This window comes from Chroicocephalus ridibundus, chromosome 19, assembly GCF_963924245.1.
Source record: "Chroicocephalus ridibundus chromosome 19, bChrRid1.1, whole genome shotgun sequence".
In the NCBI taxonomy this organism is placed as follows: Eukaryota; Metazoa; Chordata; class Aves; order Charadriiformes; family Laridae; genus Chroicocephalus; species Chroicocephalus ridibundus.
Genome location: NC_086302.1, coordinates 2,823,134 through 2,844,336, shown reverse-complemented (window position 1 = coordinate 2,844,336; position 21,203 = coordinate 2,823,134). Strand labels below are relative to the sequence as shown.

The window sequence follows — 21,203 nt, the reverse complement described above, 5'->3', positions numbered from 1 at the left end:
AGCCCCGAGCGGCCGGTGGGTCCCGGACCCTCCGCCGGGGCTCGGGCTGGCGGCGCCCATCGACGTGCTCGGCGCTCGACTCCTCCTCCCTCGCTCCGTGCTCGGCCGCCGCGCCTGGGCAAGATGGCGGCGCCCACGGCGGCGGGGCCGTGAGCGGCGGGCGATGTTGGCGTTGCGGACGGTGCTGGGCCGCTGCCTGGCGGGGCCGGCCCGCGGCGGGGCCGCCGTCCTGGGGGGCGCCCACGGCAGCGGCGGGGCCGGTGAGGCGCGGAGGGAGCTCCGGCCGTACTAGAGAGGCCGCTGGGAGGGGGGGTGGAAGGGGAAGCGGGGTCCGGCGGAGGAAGAGAAGGCCAGGGCGGGAGCCGAGGACGGGGGGGAAGGGGCAGTCGGGAGGGTGGGGGTGGCCTGGGGCGCGGGGAGAAGGAGCCTGAGGTGGCCCTGAGAGGGGACGGGGGACTGGATGACCCTCGCGGGGCGTGGGGGACTGCCGGGAAGGCAGGACGCGGGCAGGGCCCTGGGGTGCCCCTCAGGGCCCCGGGGGAGGACGGGGATGGCGGGGCTGAGCCCCCAGGCTGGCGCTGGGGCAGCCAGGCTGGCTGGAGCACGGGCCAGGGCGAGGGCTGGGGTGGGGGCTGCCCCCACGTCCGATGGGGATCTGCTGGGGCAGCTTGGGAGGCTCCAAGGGCAGAGACCTCAAAGGTGCTGTGAGCTGGGCCGACGCACGGGCTGCGGCCCCGCCATGGCTTCCACACACGCTGTTTCTGCACCGCAAGCACGGCAGGGCGTGCAGAGCCCCGTGCTCACTGCCTGTGCTGGCAGCCCGCGCACAGCTCTGGTGCCTTACGGATCTAGAGCTGAGCTCGCATGCTTCTCAGGGAGTTATGTGGACTGGCAAAGTCTGTACTTGAAAACATGTTTGAGGCACACGTAAATACTCTGAAGCAAGTATTGGTTCCAGTAGCAGGGGCCTTGAAAGAGCAGTTGGAAGAGTTTGTTCTTGAAAGGTCAAAGAACAGCTCAATTCAGGCTGCTTATGAATGTTCTCATCTGCACCAAGCTGTGGTGGTCAAAGGTTGTCTCTAGGTCTCAGTGCCTCTGCCACTGGGGTAGTCCAGAGCAGCCCATATAACTCACACATGAAATTACTTAAATTAGTTTGTCAGTTTAAGCCCTTCAGATGAACACAGTTCAGCGTTCTTCTCACCATTTGGGTTCAGGTCACCCTGAAGCGGCACCGCTTCGCCCATTTGTTTTAGCACTTGTGTGAGAACCACACTGAACTGATCCACACTCCCTTGGGACAAAAGACCTGGCTGGCCACTTAGACTTGAAGTCTAAGTACTCTGACCAGTTTTCTAGTACAGACTGGGCAATATTTGATGTGTACATAGGTAAAACAGTGCACACAAGTCTGATAAATCTTTGTTTTCTCCCATCAAGTTTGCAGTCCCTTTATTCAGACAGCCAGATGGTACGCCAGACCTGTGAGAAGAAAGAGGAAAGGTATGTCAGGATTAATGGGATCACGTGGCAAAATGTTTTACTGCTGATATTATCAGTGTTGTACCCTAATGCCGCAGCAAGAGAAGGTATTTGGTATTCCTCAGGGATTTTCAAGGCTTTGCTAGACAAAGAAAGGGTGACAGTCCCACTTTAAGGGGGAAATTGGACTAGAAGCTTCATAACATCCCTTTGTACACCTTTTTGTGGTTCTGTGCGTCTAGAAATAATTCTTTGCAAGCTCAAAAGTTACTCAGAAAATTCAGCGTCTTGCGGATGTGTGGGAAATTAGCAGTTGTCATTAGCAAGAGATCACTGATCTCAGTGGACCATACACCATGTTGTAAATCCAGACCACTGAAGGCAAGAGACTGGACGCAATTTTATTCAGTCAATTCCTGCCACTTCAGCGTGATCTCTTTAAGTTCTTCCTTCTTGTTTGGAGCATGCAGTCTGTTTTCTTTGCAGCTTGTTTCCTCTGATCTAGTTTGCAAGCACCTTCAGAGCTCTGACTTCGTACTGCTCTTCCTCAAATGTTAATCTTCTCTTTGTAGACATCCCCAGCCATTTGGATGATCTTCCTCCCACAATGCTGAAGAAAGATTATGCCAATGTCCCAATAATAAATAGGTATGATACAGGGAAAGGGAATGACTCTTCTCTTTGGAAATTTGCATCTTAGATGCACACAACCACGATATGTGAAAGCTGTCACCTGCTCAGTAGTTATTAATGTTCTGTGGTCACAGAACATTTAGCACAAAAAATAGCAAAGTCCTATTGAAAGTGAAATTTGCAAAAGCAGCCACTGATTACAGATATGTAAAGTTTTTGTTTAATGAATGTAAGATTAAGATTTAAGGGCTGGTGCTCACATCTTCTCTGGACTTCGTAGTCCACAGAAAAAAGAAATAATCTTGAAATACTAGAAATAACCTTCTTAGAAACAATCTGTGCCTGTCTTGAACTCAGGTGCTAGAGAATGTGTAGTTAAACAACTCAAAATGAACGTCTGCCTCTGAAATTTGGACCTGGAGCTGAACATTTTTACGCTCTGATTCCAGAACTGCTCATGTGTGGTGCATGGAGAGCCCCCAGTGGTGTATCTGAGACTTTCACTGATCTTTGAAGGAGTCAGTCTTAAAATTAATTCTTTTGTCCTTGCACACTTATTTGGGGATTAATCTTCATCACCCAGTTTGCATGTAATTGTTTCTGAATCCATAAGATTTCATCATCATTTGAAATAACACTGTGTTTCCCATAGCAGCAAAACAACTCGATGCTTCTGTAATCTCAGCCAAGATTTTTCTTGGGAATGCAAGAAATGGTTTCTGGCTGACAGGTTTGGGAGGGGAGGAGAGTTGCTGTAAATTTGTAGAATAAAAGTTGAGAAAAGTTAATATGTTCTGAAAACTGAACCTCATTTCTGTTGTTAAACATACTTTGTTCCTATCTTATGAAGTAATCTGCGATCTCCTTGCAGTGTTGACGATGTAGTGAGAAGACTGTTGTCACTGGAAATGGCAAGCCAGGTTAGTTTCATTCTACTTGCATAAAAAACGAGACGATTTAGCAAGCACATTTGTGTAAGACATGTCTATATTGTTAAATACCCTTCACTTTATTTTTAAGTGTTGCTCAATAACTGCAAATCTGGGGCTATTAAATACATGAGAGTGATAAGTCTTGTATGCTCTTAAAATTTATCATGCAGTCTTCTTTATGGTAGTAATTGCATACTAAAATGAGAGAAGAAAATATTAGGCAATTGCAGGGGAGATGAGCTGTGTTATGTTACTGATGATGCTTGGCCTGTGTTCCAGAAAATAGTACACTGGACAGCAGATGTTCTTCACATTACTTTTACTTTTTCTATGCCCAGAAAATGAAGTAAGCAAATCGTCAGGTAGCGGAAAGATCTTGCATTTTCTTGTGGCTTACCAGTTAAGCTTAAAAAGATGTGAAAAGTAAAGGCTGCTGCAATGTGAGATCAGCTTCAGTTCTCTCTTTCATTCACGGGAGCAGCGGGGCCTCTTCAACACCCTTCTCTGCCATCTTGGGAAGAAGGGTGTGCCATCACCCTATGGGTTGAACAATGATGGTGCCATTGTGAGATCTTTTTGTGCTGCTTTGCTGCGCTGCAGTACTTTGAGCACTGTCCTGCAAGCAGCATGTCCTTTTTTGCAGCACTTTTTACACATTTTGTGATGGACACTGAGTAGAGCTATTAATTACAAAGCCTTTATCTGAGAAGAGAGCTGAGGTGTCTCAGACCTTTAGTATTCCTGAGAAAGTCACAAGCTCTTTTCTGTTATCCACAGAAGGAGAAGATGAAAATAAAGACACAGCAGCTGGTGGAGAAGGTCAGGAGGTCTCCCAGTGACAATGGCTCCTTTGAGGTGCAAGGTAAGTTAAAAAGTAGAAGGACATTGTTCGCAGGTGATAGATCTCTGCTTTTATTCGGCTGTTGCCACCCCAGCACTTCAAGTTCCCTGTATCAGTCAGGACAGTCTTTTTCAGGAAGAGCGCCCGAGAGGCAGGGAGTCTGCAGTATGCCCTGGAAGGCCTCTTCGGGGTTTGGGAACGTGTGACAGGCAGCGCATGCACTTACTGGCAGATGTCTGCCAGGGTGCTTTCCAAATTCCTGCTCCAAAGGCAGCACAGGCATTATTCTGCTTGAAGTGCTTATGTGACACAAAGCATTGCATTGCATTCATTACCAAAATGAACTACTAGATTTCGCCATGGAACCCAAATTCCCCTCTGCGTCAGAGAGCTCTGGCTGAAGCATAGTGCAAGGGTGAAGGTCACACTGCCATTGCCCAAGGTGCGCTCCTTTATCATTAGTAAAGGCCTTCAGTTTCTCTGGATGCCCCCAGCACCTTTCTCCAAAGCCTGAAATCACAAAGGGCTGGCTGCAGCTCTTAGAAAGAACCTCCTAATTTTGTCTGTTCCTCCAAAATTTAAACCAAGTGAAGTGAAATGAATGTAAAGTCACCGGTAATTAAGTGAGTGCAAGAGGCATTTTACAGATAAACTCATATGATCTGTTGTTACAATTTTAACCTCTAATTAAGCAGCTTCATAATAACCATAGTTCTGATTTGGGTTATGTAGGTTATATTTTGTGGTTTGTTTTGCACTTACTGGGAGGACTGTGCGGCAATATTGCTGTGGTGCAGTGGGTACCCATAAGAACAGCAGTCCTCCACTGGCAATTTGAAGGGAATGCAGATGACACCCTGGAAAGCTGCTGCTCTCACACGGCTCTCTATGTCTGTTCTTTATAGTTGCTATGCTGACTGCCAAGATACGCTCTTACGAGGAGCATCTTCAGAGGCATCCCAAGGTAACTATCAGTAATGTGAGCCCACACGTCTGAGACAGCAGCTGGTCGGGTTGTTTTCTCAGTTTAGAACAAAAGGATTTTAATTCTGGGGATTATGGCTTTCCTAAGGTTTATAAACCAGTTATAACTGTTCCCTGGTGCCGGTCTGGGAAACTGCTGGCTCAGCCACAGCTGTGTTCTCACCAACTGAAATGTGGAGAGTGTTCTTTTTTGTTACTGGATTGGTGGAAATGGCCGAGCACATACCTTTGAGCAGAGGTTAGCTAAATTTATCCGTGCTGCAGATGTGACTTCACTGCTTAGTTTTCAAAGTAATTACTGTTATCTCTTCAGCAGCTGTATTCTCTTTGTTCTGCCTATGAAAATGTTTAGCAGACAGGACTGTGCTAATGTCGTAATGACCACTTTCCTATCTAAAGCTACCTGGCTTCAGAGCCCAAATTTGAAACACCACAAGTATGAGTTTATAAACAAGGTATATTAAAGACTCTTTATGCAGTGCAAAAGGTGGGAAATGGATTCATCAACTGCATTTGAAAAACGTGTGTAATTATTTGTTAATTATAAAAGCTTGAAGGGTAAAACAGAATAGAATTCAGTTTTTCTAAGAAGCCAGAAGTTGTACTAAATGTTTCAGCAGAAGAGACATTTTGAAATTACTTGGACGAAGCCTGCTTTTTACACAAATCACTTGATAGCTTGTATAGGGTAGGGAAATTTCTCCCATGGAGGATTTCCCTGAATGGCTCAAGCCATGCATATTCTCTTCCAAAGAACAACCCAAACGGTCAGATAGAGCCAAGTCACATTTTATTTTCACATTTAATTTCTGGAAAACCAAAGGTAAATGCTTCTGTGTTATTTCTGGAAGAACACATTTCAGGGGAAGCAGAGTTTTTACCCTGTAGACCTTCCCTACAGCCTTTGCCTCCAAGCCATTGCAGCTTTTGCCGCTGCCTGAAACAGCATACAAGTTGAAAACAGCCCTCAGCGCTGGCGGAGGAAGGTGCAGACACAGAATGAAGAAAGCAATTCCCATGAAAAGTAAATTAAGTCTTCTCAGATCCCCTTGTAGTGACCTAATGTGCTTGCAGTATCTGCCAAGAAAAATTGTTCTAAGATGCTGTCCTTAACCTGATTGTTTCCTTTCAGCCATAATCTGGTCTATTCTAAGTAATTTATTGGAATGGAAGTATAATCTGTCTGCAATCTAGTGAACGTTAAGTCCTTTGCAGGATAAAAGTAACCGTCGTCGCATGCTGATGGATATAGATCGACGGAAGAAACTACTGGCATATCTTCGCCGTGTCCGCTATGATACCTTTGAAAACACCTGCAAGCAGCTGAATATCCAGTACACCCTGCCCCCTCCCTACTCCAGGAGGGTCACCAAGCGCTGGGTTGTGAAGAAGGCTTTCTGTCTCAAGGTATGCAGCAATCTGGGGAGAGCGCCACATAGCTGGAGTAGGAAAATATCTCTTTATATAAAAAACGTCTCTTTGTAGAAGGGCACAGTTAAGACAGTTAGAAAAGACGGATAGGTTAGTCCTTTTAATCTGTGCTTTGAATTTGAGGAGACTATAATGTCTGTAGAAAAATACATAAGCTCAGCAAAGAGCTCCATGAAAGACAGTTATGCAGTGGGAGTGACACTGTGCTTGAGAACTTCAGATTGTGCTACTAGTTTGCTCAGAAATGTATGATTCAAAACAGCTTCTTTTCAAAGCCTAGTATGGAAACTAATATGTGAGACAATTGAATTTGATAGTAGCTTTGGAACAGAAATGTGGGTACACCCCACTGTCTACTTTTCATTTGCTCTAAATACATTGGTGTAACTGCTGTGTACAGTATCTCTGGGTATAACTGAGCAGAATCAAAAAGCTGGACACACCTTCAGTCTGTGAATACTAAATTTCAATCCAATTAAATTATAACCAAAAGACTGGGTAGCTAGAACAGAATACCTCCGAATGGTACCCTGAAAGTAGGGCTGGCTGGAGCTCTGGTGGAGGTGCAGGGGAAGGAGTTGCTCTTGCTGCACAGCATGCTGCCTGGCCTCTGCCGCAGGAGCTGGGGTCTGTGCTGCAGCAAGCGGCGGTGGCGGAGCAGCTCTGCTCAGCAGCAGGCAGCTTTGTCTCTCCCCTTCTCTCACCTCCTTGTGCTCCTCCCGCAGGTTTTTCAGGAGGCACGGAAGCTGAAAGCACCAGAGAGGCTAAAGCAGAGGAGAGAGTGGCAAGCAAGAGCAAGAGCTGCGAAGGAGAAAGAGGCGCAGCGCGAGGGGACGCCTGTCTAGCGGCACGGTGAGGCTGACACGGCTGGTCTCTAACAATAAATTATCACCTAAAGACACGTTGCCTCTTTGCTTCTGTGCATGTGTGGTCTTGCGCCATGGTGAGCACCCAGAAAGGTGTAATGAGTGGATTAGGCATTTTAGAAGTTTAATTTAAGGCTGGTGCGCTGGGCTGTGTTGTGAGCAGCTCGATCTGGGGGAGAGGAGTACCTCGGGGGGCTGCACCCCCTTGGGCAGGGATGTCTGCAAGTGAGAACACCCCGGGCAGTGTCCCTCCTGTCACCGCCTGGCCTGGCAGCAGGATCGTGCTGTCAGACAGCACTGACCCAGCTGCTCATGAGGGATTTGGGCTGCCAGATGACGAATGAGGAGAATGAGGCAAAATGCTGCTTGTTTGGAAAGAAAGCAGCCCTGACAGCGGCTCAAAGCACCATTCCTTCTCACAGGAAAACGCAGGTGGATGGGGAGCTCTCCAGCTGCAGAAATGGAGTTAATAATCAAGTCTGTAATTTCCCGGTGGACTTACACCTTTATATTCATTCTCTGGCAATCATCCCTCCATCCCTCCCAGACTTGGCCACTGTGTGTGCTACACCAAACCCGCCACCAATGGTTTCTCAAGAATTACCAATATGATTATGGTGTCCCCTTTTCTATGGCTTTCAGCAAGACTTCCCTGTGTTGCCCTCGGCCGCGGTACGCACGGTTATCCCGCCAGCCCCCGGGCTGCGCCGAGCCCTTCCTTATTTATCAAAATTACTTCAGTTCAACCGTTTTCTTACCGCTTCTTTCGGTTCGCTCAGCACCAGCCCTGACCCAGAGGCGGTTTGGGATCCACACCCCTGTGAGGGGCCGCGCACGCACAGGGGCGGGGCTTGAGCGCGCGAGCCCCGACCGGCCAAGACGGCGCCTCCCGATTGGCCCCGTGGTTGCCCGGCAACGTTGGCGGCGGTGGCGGCGGGGCCGGCGGTCGCCATGTCGGCGCGGACGCTGCCGCTGCTGTTCCTCAACCTGGGCGGGGAGATGCTCTACATCCTGGACCAGCGCCTCCGCGCCCAGAGCATCCCCGGGGAGAAGGCCCGCAAAGGTGAGCGGCGGGCGGCCGGGGCCGGGCCCGCGCCGGGGGCTGCCCGCCGCGGGGTACCGCGGCCTGTCCCTTCCGTGCGGGGCTTCTCCCTGCGGCCTTTCCCTGGCTGAGTGCGGAGCCGGGGCCGAGCAGAGCGCTGGGACGTCGCTGGCGATGGCGGGGAGGCCCCGGGGGACGGGAGGAGCGGCACTGCCACAGCTGCCGGTGCCGGTGCCTGTCCCCCGGGGCCGCCTCTCCTCCCGCCCTCCCTCTCGGCTCTTTCCAAAGCCCGGCCGGGTTCAGTGCCCCCCGAAGCGACGGGCCGCTCACGCCTGTGGGGCTGGTTTTCTTAACGTAGTACAGGAATAAACGCGAATGTACTTGCAGTGCTGTTACTGGAAGGATGCTTGAAAAGTGACAGAGCATCACAGTGTCTGGCGTCGAAAGCAGTCTTCGGCAAGTAGTTTCCTCGCCACGGTTTAACAGCTCTGTCACAGAAATTAATCGTGTGTGTTTTTCTTGTCTTAAATTTCAAGTAAAGCTCGTTGAGTTAATCGGCTCCCATGGAAGTTTCTGTGCTAATAACTCCCTGAAGGTTTTACTGAAGCTAATTTGTGAAATGCATACAGATAAGGTAGAAACTGAAACATATTCCAGTGTTTCTGCACTTGTTTCAAAGGTTGGAGCTTCAGAAATATACTTTTGGAATCAAAATTACTCTGGATTTAGGCATCTCAGTCCAGGTCCTGAGCTGTTTCGGGAAGACCAGATTGCTTTGCAATCGGAAGTAGTTTCCAGGAACTATTTTGTAAAGCCTATGCAGAAGCAGCATGCGCAATTAAGAAAAACTTCAAATAACATAAATGTGGCTCCTGAAACCCTTTTGTAAAAACCTCTCAGTCTATCATTTCGTCAAAATTATTGTAAAAGTAGAGCCCTGTGTGTTCACATGCATGCACAAAAATTACAGCTTACAGCTGAGCACCTCTTTGTTTACCACTTATAAATTAAAACTGCTTTGCATTTAAAAATTCTTGCAGCTTTCTGTCATGGGATGGGGAATGTGCTTCAGGAAGCTTTAGTATTTTGTGATAAAAAATCAACTCAATATTAACCCAGTGTTGAAGAGGTTGTTACGTTTTTTCCTTCTCCTGCCTATCTGGTATGAAGAAGTGCTAAACAATAGCAAAGGCTTCACTACAGCGATGTGATTTTTAATTATTCATGCCTGTCTTCAGAGAATGAGCTGACAAAAGGTTACTACTGTCCATAGATGTCAAAGTTTAGAGCCATACTTGGTGGAGTATCTCAGCAGGAGGATTAGATCTGTGCTAGTTTATCCACACATGTGTTTTATCTTTTAAAAAGCAGGCATTAGTTTTACTGAGATGTGGTTTTGTTCACACCGAGGTGTTTGTTAGTGCTTAAAACTGTTCACTCAAATATTCTTCATTTGTAAGTGCAAAAAACAGCTGAAAACTTTCCAAGCTAAATGCAAAACGTGCTAAGATTCAATCAAGGGTAAAATTTTATCTCCATTGAATAAACAAGATTTTTTCCAAGGGGAGGGCACGGTTTCGTCTTTTGTGTGCTCATTGGAAGTGACAGATGTCAAGTAACAGAAGAGTTTGTTCTTGTTAAGTGCTGAATGCTGATGAGAAAAAAACAAAGTCCATTAGTTAGATTATTTTTTTTTAGTTTATTTCTTTTATTCTCCTTGAAACTATTGTTCTTACTTCTTGAACTGATGTTTTTGTTTTATATGCTTCGTGTAGATGAATGGACAGATGTGGACAGGAAACGAGGTACTGTAATCTTCTAGCTGCATGCAGTAGACGAACACCACTACATGCACACATGAGGCTCATTGTACGTGAACACACTGTATGCTGTTCCTGCAGCCTTCTAGTCATAGTGTCAAAGATGAATAATAATACTCACCTGTTCATTAAAATGCACTTTAACTATAGCTCTTAGAAAAAATAAACAGTATCTTGAAATCATATGGCTTCAAAAATAAGTTGCTAATTTAACCAAGACTATAAATAGATCAAAACTTTTTATCAGAGCGGTCTTTCTAGCCAAAATTATATTTTATTTTTCTAGCATTGTATTAATGCAAGCATATAATTTTGTGAGCACTGTGAGGGTTTTCTGCTTAAATGCAGGAATACTATGTATACTGCATTTTTCTAAAGTTTTTTCTAATTCGTTGCTTAGGGTTTTGACAGGTGAACTCCAGGAAAGATTTAAGGCATTTCCATCCTAGCTGCTTATCCGTCTCTGCTAGTGGTCACCACCCTGCAGCAGAGCGATCACAAAGGAGCGGGTGCCCACACTTCAGCCAAGCTCCTCTTGACTGAAATTATGCCTGAAGGTGGGTTTGAGCTGGGACATCAGGTTCTCAGTGGAGCAGCTGAGGTGTGAGTGTGCGCTTCCTTCTGGCCTCTGCCTTGAAATGGTACCTTCCAGCAAGGGTGTGGTAAGGAGCTGGATGAAGAAATAAATCTCTTCAACTCTCTCAGGTCTTTTGCTAGGTGAGCACAACTAGAACTTTCAGTGTCTTTTTGAGCAGCCCTTTTTTAAGAGAGATGGGGGTTATAATTCATGTTTTTCAAAATAAGCATTGTTTGTAGGTTTTGAATATTTACTGGAGGTAAATATTGATATCCTGGAGTTTGCCCTGACTTTTTTTTTTTTGCTACCATTATGTGCTGTTTCCAAGAATGCTTGTTTCCAGCATTTAATATCTCAGAAGTGTAAAAGATTCCGTAGTCCTCTTTTATTACATCCAAATGATGAGGAGCTGTATGAAAGCCCGCTTTGTCACATTTAGATGGCAGCGGCACAGATGGAGATCCCATGTTGACCAATCAGCTTCTCTTGTGAGAGAGAAGTTTGCCTGTGGACACCGCTCTTGAGGCGGTCTCTGAAGAGGTATGATAGAGTAACTAGCTGAGTCTATTGCTGAGGAAGCCATGAGAAGGCGGCTTCACCTGCCTTTGACCTTGTTGCTAACTATAAATGTATTGCAAGGAGAATGTATGACTGTTTTGGACTCGTAACATTCCCTCTGCTGCCTGAATGTCCTCCAAGAAGCATGAGCATAATACAGACATAAAGACTCCAGTCTCATGTCATGCATCCGAGCCATGTTACGTGAAAGCGCAGTAGATGTTGGAACGTGTCTGTCACCGGTGACATGGCACGTGTAGGCGAAAACCACCGTAACTCCTCAGCTTCTCTTCTGTCCATCGCATTGTCTATACTTCGTTTCCCTTTCCCCATCCCAGTCGATGAAACCCCTCTCTGCTAAATTGCTTTTATGCTATGTTGCTTCGCGTGCCATTTTCCGTGAGCTCCTTTCTCTATTATTTTCCATTGTTAGAATGGTGTAAACACCTCCCTAGGGACTACCTGTGCTCTGAGATCTCTTTGCTGTGTCATTATCAAACATACCATGTGAGATTTGCCCTTTAACATTATTTTTTTTATGTCTTTCTCAGTTCTTTTTATAGCCAATAGAAGAGGTTTTAATTTCAGAAGATAATTTATGTAAGGCTTGGTGTTTGGTTTAACACAGATCTTCTGATTCCATTGTGAATATCTACCAGCCACTGTCAGCGTACTGGGACGTTGTCCGTCTCCTGACAGTTTTGGTTATTAGTGACTCTCCGAAGACAGAGGAGAAGCCTTTGTGTGGACAACATATGCAAGCAACTTAAAAAAAATATTTTTCTTGATCGCAGTATAAGGCAAAAGTTCTTATTTTTGTCCTAACTGATTGCTTGCGTAATGAAATATATACTAACACATACTAATACTAATATATTGGGGTTTCTCCACTGAAAAAAAGTGAGGATTTTTGCCTGAGACTGCAAGTAGGGATTGTTTTATGGACAGTTTGTTTGAAAAGAAGGGAGAAAGGGGAGGGATTTATTTCCCATTTGTAATTAGGTGTATTTGTAATCCATGCTGCTCAGAAACTGAGCTGAGACCTGCCTGTATCGTTTGGGTGCTTAAAACAGGAACCAGTGAGCCCCACTGGGTGGAGTGCAATGGCTGCTCAGATGTGTGTGTCACCAGTGGCGTACGCCAGTGCAGGAGAAGACCTGTAAAGGTCAGGTTTAAGTAGGGAGAGAGCATCGCCTCAGAAGGCACTTGCCCACAGGAAAACACCTATCCGTGTCCTGGTTCCCAGCACCCACAGCGTACCTAGCCGTGTTCCCCAGAGAGTTAAGCCCCTAAGAAAAGATGAAGTGACTGGGACATTAATTTTTTTTTTTGGCGGTTTGTGTATCTTCAGTACCACAGTTGTGAAAACCCACCAATGAATAATTATAGCAGGGCTTCAAATAGCTGATCACTACTGCTATGAGTATGTTTAGTATGTTCACTTTTTCTTTTTTTTCTTTTTTTATCACTTCCGCTGAGATTTTTCTAATCCATAAGAATCAGCTGGCAGCATGAGCTTCGGTAACGGTCATCTGCTTAGGAAAATTCATGCTTGTACAGTAATGTATGAATTGAATTTTTTATTTAACATTTTTTGATAGAGAAATAAATGCTTATTTATGATAACTCTGTGGAATGTATCAGGTATACGATAAAAGTATCAGATCCAGCACAAAAGCTAAGGTATTGTATCTCCTTGAATCACTGCAAAATGTCTTCTATCTTCTGTGCATTAAAAGCTTGATAACCAGAGCACGGTCCTTATACTCAGCACTCCTGATCTCTACCTACTCTTGAGTAAGTCACATAACAATTCCATGGAACGTTTATGAAGCATGCAGAAGGAAGTGTGGAGGTCTGCACTTTTGTAAGAGCCCTGGGTGGCCTGACATAGATGCCAGTGTTATAAATGCTTCCTTAAATACTTGTCAAGCGTTAATCCGTTTAACACAAATACTTCAAAGAGCCTTGAATCATTCAGGAGCTTCTGTTTAGAAGGAAAAATTGACCAATAGCGCCAAATAGTGCTAAAGAGAGAACAGGCAGAGTCAGCTACCTACAGTTTGCAAAAATCTAGAGTCATGCAAAACAGTCTTCTTGGGAAGCAAAACTGTAGCTTTTATAGATAATACATGCCAGAGTAGCCTATAAAAAAATTATTTTAAAAGGGGAAAGTGCTAACCGTTGCTGTAAAAGTAAGGCAACAAAACCAGTCTTATTCCCACTGGAAAACAGGGTTTGTTGTCTGCAGCTCAGGTAGTGTTTCTGCCCCTGGAGACAGTCAGCAGGAATCACGCTGCTCGCTTAGACCAATGTGGGGTTGAGAAAAATGTTGACGCTAAGAAATGACATTCCTCCTCCTTTTATCTTTTGTGGCTCTGTTCCTAGTTTTCACAGGTAAGCATTCATGTCGATCCTCGCAGCTCTCAGTGTCCGAGTTCTCAGTGTGGGATGAATCAGATGAATGTGCTGTTTCTGAAGCAAAAAACAGAGACTGTTTGTCTTTGCAGTTATGAATGACATCATCACAACCATGTTCAATAAAAAATTTATGGAAGAGCTGTTTAAACCACAGGAACTCTACTCCAAGAAAGCTCTGCGAACGGTGTACGACCGGCTAGCGCATGCTTCAATCATGAGGCTGAACCAGGCGAGCATGGACAAGGTAAAGAAGACCACCTGCCCAGTCCTGACTATGCTGCACTTCTGTGTTGCCATTCACAAGTTTCTGATTGCGATAATTAGCACGTGGCTTTACGTCACTGTAATTTTGAAGCATTTTGTAACAGCCCTCTTTCCACTTGCTTTCTTTGTAAAATGGTTCTCAGACAAGGAAGCTTTGGGGAAATCCATAGTAGTAACAGATACTTCAGGACTAAGTATTTCTGCTTTAAAAGCTAAATGCTTGGTTTTAAGAGGTTCAGTAGGCGTTCTTTAAGTTTATCGGATTTTTTTACATATATTAAAATTATATACATATAATTAAGTGTGTATAAATATAGATATTTCTGTATTGATGCTCACTGTTTTGCAGTTGCAGGTGTTAGAATTTTTGCCTGCAAACAGTATTTCCAGCAGACAATTTTGAAAGAAATCGCAGGAACTGGATTACCTGAGAGACCTCTACCCGGGTGTTGGTGGTGTTGACATTGGCAGTAGTTTTAAAGGCAGTTAGAGAGACCAGCAGGGGGGCCGGCGATGTGATTGCAGAGGTCTTATTTTCTTAGGAAACAGAGCTAAAATGGTTCTTCTTACCATAGGCAGGTGCTGGCCTAAGTGTCTAAATCCCTTTCTCCAGTAGTGTGAAGTTACCTGGGCCATGTTGCTCTCTCTGTTGTGGCGGAACCAAATTTTCCCCGTGTTACTTTGCAGCTGTATGACCTTATGACTATGGCTTTCAAATACCAAGTGCTGCTGTGCCCTCGGCCCAAAGACATTCTGCTGGTCACGTTCAATCACCTGGACACCATCAAGGATTTCATATGCGATTCCCCGGGCATTCTGAACCAGGTGGATGAGACTTTCCGACAGCTGATTGAAGTAAGACTCCTTAGAGAAATGGCGGGACACACTGTGGTTTCAGTATTATTTTTCTCTTTCAAGCTAATCTTGGAGACTGACTACTACCTCAGTAAGTGCCATATCAAGTGTGGAGGTTGAGAAGTTCTCAACGTCAGAGAACCTACCAAATAACCTTTCTTCTTTTTAACCCGAGGGAAACAAATTGGCATCCCAGTTAGCAACTTTTGCTCATGTAACTGCTGTAATTCTTTGGACAAAGAACATGAGTGTCGCAGTCAAAGGGAACTGGTTTCAGAAAGCGTTAAAAGTTCTGGAAAGTCATGAAATGTTTCCAGAGGGCTTCTGGAGGGGGAGATGCCTACAAGTCAAGTGTTTTCTGCTGGCCCGGTTTAAATCAATACATTGCTTATTCAGCTTGATCAGTCTCCACTGACTTCAGCAGAAATTAAATCAGATTCTTAGTCATGGAGAATAATTACTGATAATGACCAGCAGCCCCCTTATATAATTTCTGACACCTCTGCCACACACGTACCATTTTTGGCCAGCAGTATTCTGCTGTACTTATTTCCACCTTTACCTGGGTTGGACGTGGTACACCTGCAAAGCTTTACCTGATGCTTTTTCTTTTCCAGACATACAGCTGTCTCTCTGCTGGTGAATTTCAGCTCATCAGGCAAACACTCCTCATTTTTTTTCAGGACATGCACATAAGGGTAAGAGCCCAATACAGCTAGTCAGTAAGAATGAAAGGGAGTTTGTGGCTAGAATATGAAGGTATCTTGTTATAATCACACTGTGGGTTTGGTTTTGTTACTTATGCTTTTCAGCCATCTCAGTGTGCTTGTAATTTCAGTCTTCAAAATTTCACAAATTGAGCACATCTACTACAATAATACTCAGTAATTCTAACATGTTATGAAAAAAGGAATCTCCACTAGTACAGATTTGCTAGGTGATAAATATGTTTTTCCTTTTAGTAGAAACATGATACGAAACGAAACTCAGAACCTGAGCTTGAAATCATGGGGCTTAATAGTCTCCAAATAAATTGATCATACTCGAGTGCAAAAACAGTGCATATTTTATATATTTTATTGGGTTTTTTTAATGTTAGATCAGCGTGCCTATCCTCCGGACCACAATTCTACATTACTGGCTTTGGCCTGTATCATCGTTTCTGCGTATACATCAAAATCTCTAGGAAGCCTACCCAGTCTAGTCAGGAAGGCTGCAAGGTCAGACTTCAAAGCATTCGGATCAGAAGATATGCAATAGATTTTCTCAAAGGTGGAATATTCTTTTGCAGGTTTCTATCTTTCTGAAGGATAAGGTGCAGAACTCTAATGGTCGCTTTGTGCTGCCAATATCGGGCCCTGTTCCTTGGGGTACAGAAGTTCCAGGGCTCATCAGGTGGGTTCTGAAGCGCTGCTGGTACCGGTGGCAGTGCCTTGCGTGTGTGGCTGCTCGCGGAGGAGCAGTCAGTCCCAGAGGTCTGATAGGACTCGAGCTTAGACTGTCGTTCATGTTGCGCAGATAGCTGAGCCTCCGGTGAGTGCTATTTAAAGGGCAGGATTTGGGACTAAGTCACCCAGCAATGAAATACTAAGCCATTTCCGGCATTCTCTCTTCTAGCAAATTAGCTATTAGTAATTTATCCTATAAAACAGGCATTTACCAATATAGAGAATAGGGTTTTATTCCCCATTTTCTTGTGCAGTAAGCACAGGAAATCGGTGCTGAAAACCAGCAATAAAACTACTAAATGTTTCGATAATGACTTGTTTTTAAGGGTGTTTAATCACAATGGAGATGAAGTTAAAAGAACGGAGTTCACCACTGATGGAAATTATGTTACTCCACAAAGGGAAGGATCTTTTGATCTTTATGGAGACAGAGTCCTCAAACTTGGAACAAATATGTAAGTAATTTTTGTCCTACATAGAAACATGAAGTAAATGTTGATGGTTTTGGATTGGTTCAGGAGCACATCTTCAGCCTTGTATATTTTTGCCTCTTTCGCTATTCTCAGCCTGACTTTTTTACAAAGTGATGTCCTGAAACAGAATGCATGTGGACAGATGTGCATAAAGAGCTGTGGAAAAGAGCAAAAGTTTGATTTATGTCTAAAGTAGAGCTGAGTAAAGAGTGTTCTCATCTGGTGCTGCATATTATGTGAAATGTAATTTAATTTTGGCTGCATTCAAGAAATCCTTTCTTTTCTTCATGTTTGTCTTACTGTAATTTTCCATTCAAAGAATAAGAGAGCAGCATTTGTTCTTACAGCTTTGTGGCTCACACGTTTTAATGCTTCAATACTCCATAAAACTGAACTGTAACTTCTCATTTCAGTTATTTACAGTCTTCAGAAAGATATAATAAAATCATAGATACTGTGCTGCTTCCTCCAGTCCCTGTATCCCGTACGAGTAATAGGTTGCTCTTCCTCTCTGTTTTTCCCTCTAGGTACAGCGTCAGCCGGCCAGTAGAGACACATATGTCAGGATCATCCAAAAACTTGGCATCCCATGCGAAGGTCAGTGTTGTTCTGCTCCTGTCCCTGGTTAACTGGCTAACTAGTCTGTGTCAGCGAGTGCTGCAGCCGGTCACGCATGGTGGGAGCGTTTCCTTTGAGCAGTTTCACCACATCTACCAGACTTTACATTCTAGTGGGAGGTGTCCCTGCCCAGGGCAGGGCGGTTGGAACTAGATGATCTTTATGGTTCCTTCCAACCCGAACCATTCTATGATTCTGCTTCCCTTGTCTTAGTAGATGGGGTCACTGAATGAAACACCCCCATCCGTCATCTCCAAATCATTGACTACACAGCTGTGCTGTCTTCCCCTTCATTCATTTCCTTTCTCAGGGAAACAATAACCATCTTTTTGTCTACAGGTATGGATAACTTCAGGGGAACCTGTTCTGTTGTTCTTCTCAGAGCCCCATCCAATCCTCCACAGTCCCTTTTGAGCTGGGGAAGGGCATGTTTTCCTAAAGAATCTTACACACAAGCTTATGCAATGGTGTTCTTGCTTCCTATTTTAATCTCTTCAGAAAACAGAAAGCTGGTGTTACAGATTTCTCAGCTGTTTAATTTAGCTGGAAAATTATCTTGTCCTGGGTCTATAAATTCAAGCAACCATTTTAAAGTGTAGCTGATAATTACTAGTTATCTGCACAATCTGTACCGTTAACAATACAGAAATGTATTTATATCACTCTGAAGAACATTTATGTAATAACAGAAAACACAGAAATTATTACAGTCCTCACCTCTGGTAACCTGACCAATGAACCCATTGCTGTTTGCTGCAGGAGAACACAGTCCCTAACCCTCTCGCTAAAGAAGAAATGGACTTTTTGGCCAGGCTGCTGGGAGGCCTGGAGGTCAAGACACCTGGTGGCAGTGAGACGGGATTTCGATTGAATTTGTTCACAACCGACGAGGAGGAAGAGTACGCTCAAGTCCTTCTTTGGGGTCTGTGATGTAGTGCCATGCGGACAGCCCTGGAGACTAACGCTGGCCCAGAACAGCTTTAGGAACAGAACAGCAGGGGGTTTAGCATTGTATTATTCTGGTCCGGATGGTCCCTACAGGAACAAAGAGGAGCCCTTTCCCTGGCTTGACCTTGTTATTCAGGCTGGCGGCAAGGCAAGCCATTTCCCTGCTGGTGTCTCCTTCGATGGTCAGCCTTGCATTCCCTCCAAGTGACACTGGCAGTCAGCAGCAGGTGACCGTCTGTGCTTAGTTCTGTCCCGTGTAACAGAGACATCCCTTCAGCCCTTTTCACTGTCCTCTGCCCCAAATACATCTACATATTTCAGAGATAGGAATATAACTGATGGAGCTGATGAGCCTGACGGGCTTGAAACTTAGCCCTCTCCCGGCAGGGAGCACAAGGGAGACTTTTTGTTACGTATTTTCTGCAGAATGTTTTTACCTACTTTTAATCTCAACTGCAGAGATATTGCCACTGTTCTACACTTGGTGTAAAAAATCTAAGACAGGGAAAAGTCTCCAAACTGGGGCCGGTACATTAATCTGCCTAGTAGGAATAATGCCGATGGGAGCCTCAGGAAATCTGATTTTTATGATTTACTTGTATGTCTTCATGAGATTAAGCACTCTTTCCATGTTTTTAATCAAGACACGCTGCATTGACTAGACCAGAGGAGTTATCTTACAAGGTTATCAACATAGAAGCCACGCAGGTACGTACAGCGCGTTTCAGATCTTTGATCCCCATCATTCCTACCTTGCCTAGAGCCGAGTTTCACCCAGATTAGTTACTTAAAAAATACATTTTTTTCCCACTTCAGTTAAGCTCATGAATAAGTAATGGCAGTATTTCCTGCCAAGCCTGTGGATTTGGTGACTATTTAATAAGAGAACTTGAAACCTGACAAATATTACAGCAAGTTTTTAGCTAGAACTGGGTCGTTTGCCTGCTTGCGGTGACAGCCTGACGCCAGCAGCCCTTTTTAAAGGGGCTCAAGGGCATCAGCAGGCAGTTGGGTACGTCCCAGTACAGCCCAGTAGCGGTTCGGGTGCCGGTGCCCGCTGCCGGCGGGCTGAGGCGGTGTCTCTCCCGCAGGAGCCGGGGCGGCGGGCGGAGCTCTCCCGCATCCTGGGGGAACTGGAGGTGGCGGAGCCGCGCCCGGCCAGCTCCGGGAAGGGCGAGGACCTGCTGGCGCTGATGGACGGGCTCTGAGCGACATTAAAGACCTGCGCACAGCCCGGCTGCGAGCGGCGACCGCACGGGGCCGGGGCCGGGGCCGGGGCTGGGGCTGGGGCCGGGGGGCGGGCGCAGTGCGCAGGCGGGGCCGCCCCTTCCTGCCGCCGGGGAGCGCGGCGGGTGTGCGGGGGGGAGCGGGTGAGTGTGCGAGGGGGGAGGCAGGGCCTGAGGGTGCGCGGGGGGGAAGCGGCGGGTGAGCGTGCAAGGCGGGGAGCGGCACCGTGCGAGGGAGGGGGGCGGTGGAGTGCGTGTGCACGGGGAGGAGCGGTGCGAGGGGAGGAGGTGGCTGTGCGTGTGCAGGGGGAGGGGACAGGGGGTGAGTGTGCCAGGGGAGGAGGCAGCGGGCACAGGGGCCTGCAGAGCGCAAGGGGATGGGGGGCAGCGTAGGGGTGAGTGTGCAAGGGAGGGAGGACAGTCTGTATGTGCGTGCAAGGGGGGCACGTGGAGAACACGAGTGACCCGTGGGAGAGGGGCCGTGTTCAGTGAGCGTGCAAGGGGAGCAGGGAGCGAGGACCGCGCTGTGCAAGGGGGGTCACATGGAGTGACTTGGGAGAGGGGTAGTGTGCGTTGTATACGAGCGTGCAAGGAGAGGAGGGTGGGTCTCCCGGCAGTGTGGAGGTGGGCGCCCCGCTGGGGTGCAGCACGGCATCTCCCTCTTCCCCGCCATCTCCCTCTTCCTCGCCACAGCCGCGCGATGGAGGTCAGCCACTCTGTCAAGGAGCGCACCATCGCCGAGAACAGCCTGGTCATCCTGCTGCAGGGTCTGCGTGGCCACGTCACCACGGTGGACCTCCGTGATGAGAGCACAGCCACGGGGCGCGTCACTAACGTGGACGCCTTCATGAACGTGCGGCTGGCCGAGGTGACCTTCACGGACAGGCAGGGCACGGTGTCATGCCTGGATGAGCTCTTTGTGACCGGCAGGAATGTCCGCTACATCCACATCCCTGACGAGGTGGACATCAGGACCACCATCGAGCAGCAGCTGCAGGCCATCCACAGGGTCCGCTACTTCGGGGGCCGCGACAAGGGCAGGAAGGAGTTCCCTCGCGCCAAGCACAAGTGAGACCCCGGACTTGCCCCTTCCACCGGACTGCCAGCCACCTCCACACCTCGGCCCGGGGCTCTGCTGCTCCCCTGGCTGGTGCCTGTGGGGGAGCAGGGTTACTATTTTTTTTTTTTAATTAATAACCCCACTTAGAAGGGTCTGTGATCTCAGCTCATTTCCTGTTCTGTTGGCAGCTACTCGTGTCCCTTCTCTGGTGGTCAAACAAAGCCCTTTTGGCCAAAGCTGGATTCTGTGGTTGTTGCTCAGCCGCAGCCGTCCTGCAGCTTTGCCTTCCCCTGCTCACAGATCTGGAGTCCTGCTGCTGCCAGCATCACTGCCCACAGGAGCCGGAGACGCTGGTCCTGCACTGGGAGGGGGCTGGTGGTCTGTTCTCTTGGCTTCCTGCTGGGCTGAAAGCGTTTAATGGGAAGAGGGTGAGACGAACGTCTGTCCCGAGTGGAGCAGGGCTGAACTTGAAGGGGAAGGGGCAGCACTGTCTGCCTGGAGAAGTGCAAAGGTGCTTCTCCTGAGACATGGGGAGCGCTGCTGCTGCTGCCGGCTCCTCCTCATCCCCAGTCCGCCGTCACCCATCCCCAAAGCTCTGCAGTGCTTCCTCGGCCTGCTGCGCCTCTGCCGTGAGCACCGCGCAGGCAACAGCTGACTTCATCTGCTTTCCACAGGGCTCCCTTTGTCACCTGCTGCCATGGGCCTCCTGAGGCGGAGCTGGGCT

General features: G+C 47.0%; 4 protein-coding genes across 6 annotated transcripts in view; all 4 read left to right on the top strand.

Annotated features, from left to right (window-relative positions):
- Positions 1-22: 22 nt before the first annotated feature.
- MRPS15 (mitochondrial ribosomal protein S15) lies at positions 23-7,204 on the top strand. Its single transcript, XM_063356013.1, has 8 exons — positions 23-260; positions 1,441-1,503; positions 2,055-2,130; positions 2,987-3,035; positions 3,825-3,909; positions 4,794-4,852; positions 6,088-6,279; positions 7,029-7,204. Exons 1-8 carry the CDS (start codon positions 164-166, stop codon positions 7,146-7,148), a joined length of 741 nt encoding a protein of 246 aa, XP_063212083.1. The 5' UTR covers positions 23-163; the 3' UTR covers positions 7,149-7,204.
- Positions 7,205-8,098: 894 nt separating this feature from the next.
- Positions 8,099-19,505, top strand: OSCP1 (organic solute carrier partner 1). 2 transcript variants are annotated; one of them, XM_063355767.1, is made up of 11 exons: positions 8,100-8,232; positions 9,987-10,016; positions 13,677-13,831; positions 14,539-14,706; positions 15,324-15,404; positions 15,998-16,101; positions 16,481-16,609; positions 17,155-17,224; positions 18,005-18,144; positions 18,838-18,901; positions 19,285-19,505. In XM_063355767.1, exons 1-11 carry the CDS (start codon positions 8,121-8,123, stop codon positions 19,399-19,401), a joined length of 1,170 nt encoding a protein of 389 aa, XP_063211837.1. In that variant the 5' UTR covers positions 8,100-8,120; the 3' UTR covers positions 19,402-19,505. The 2 variants fall into 2 exon arrangements, with proteins under 2 accessions (XP_063211838.1, XP_063211837.1); XM_063355768.1 differs by lacking the exon at positions 9,987-10,016 and having other exon boundaries at positions 8,099-8,232; positions 19,285-19,502.
- The window catches only part of TRAPPC3 (trafficking protein particle complex subunit 3), a 114,959-nt gene continuing 101,860 nt past the window's right edge, over positions 8,105-21,203 (top strand). The window contains exon 1 of the mRNA XM_063355780.1: positions 8,105-8,112. The gene's annotated coding sequence lies outside the window, so the exon portion shown is untranslated. The remainder of the gene's footprint in view (positions 8,113-21,203) is intronic.
- LSM10 (LSM10, U7 small nuclear RNA associated) lies at positions 19,477-20,643 on the top strand. 2 transcript variants are annotated; one of them, XM_063355782.1, is made up of 2 exons: positions 19,477-19,563; positions 20,113-20,643. In XM_063355782.1, exon 2 carries the CDS (start codon positions 20,120-20,122, stop codon positions 20,489-20,491), a length of 372 nt encoding a protein of 123 aa, XP_063211852.1. In that variant the 5' UTR covers positions 19,477-19,563; positions 20,113-20,119; the 3' UTR covers positions 20,492-20,643. The 2 variants fall into 2 exon arrangements, with proteins under 2 accessions (XP_063211852.1, XP_063211853.1); XM_063355783.1 differs by lacking the exon at positions 19,477-19,563 and adding an exon at positions 19,585-19,618.

Excerpts from the sequence above, each read along its gene's own strand:
- OSCP1 (XM_063355767.1), top strand. The coding sequence starts at position 8,121 with ATGTCGGCGCGGACGCTGCCGCTGCTGTTCCTCAACCTGGGCGGGGAG. Across the intron at positions 10,017-13,676 it reads AGATGTGGACAGGAAACGAG|TTATGAATGACATCATCACA; the intron begins GTACTGTAATCT and ends TTGTCTTTGCAG. Across the intron at positions 18,145-18,837 it reads ACAACCGACGAGGAGGAAGA|ACACGCTGCATTGACTAGAC; the intron begins GTACGCTCAAGT and ends TTTTTAATCAAG.
- LSM10 (XM_063355782.1), top strand. The coding sequence starts at position 20,120 with ATGGAGGTCAGCCACTCTGTCAAGGAGCGCACCATCGCCGAGAACAGC.
- MRPS15 (XM_063356013.1), top strand. The coding sequence starts at position 164 with ATGTTGGCGTTGCGGACGGTGCTGGGCCGCTGCCTGGCGGGGCCGGCC. Across the intron at positions 3,910-4,793 it reads TGGCTCCTTTGAGGTGCAAG|TTGCTATGCTGACTGCCAAG; the intron begins GTAAGTTAAAAA and ends TGTTCTTTATAG. Across the intron at positions 4,853-6,087 it reads ATCTTCAGAGGCATCCCAAG|GATAAAAGTAACCGTCGTCG; the intron begins GTAACTATCAGT and ends AGTCCTTTGCAG.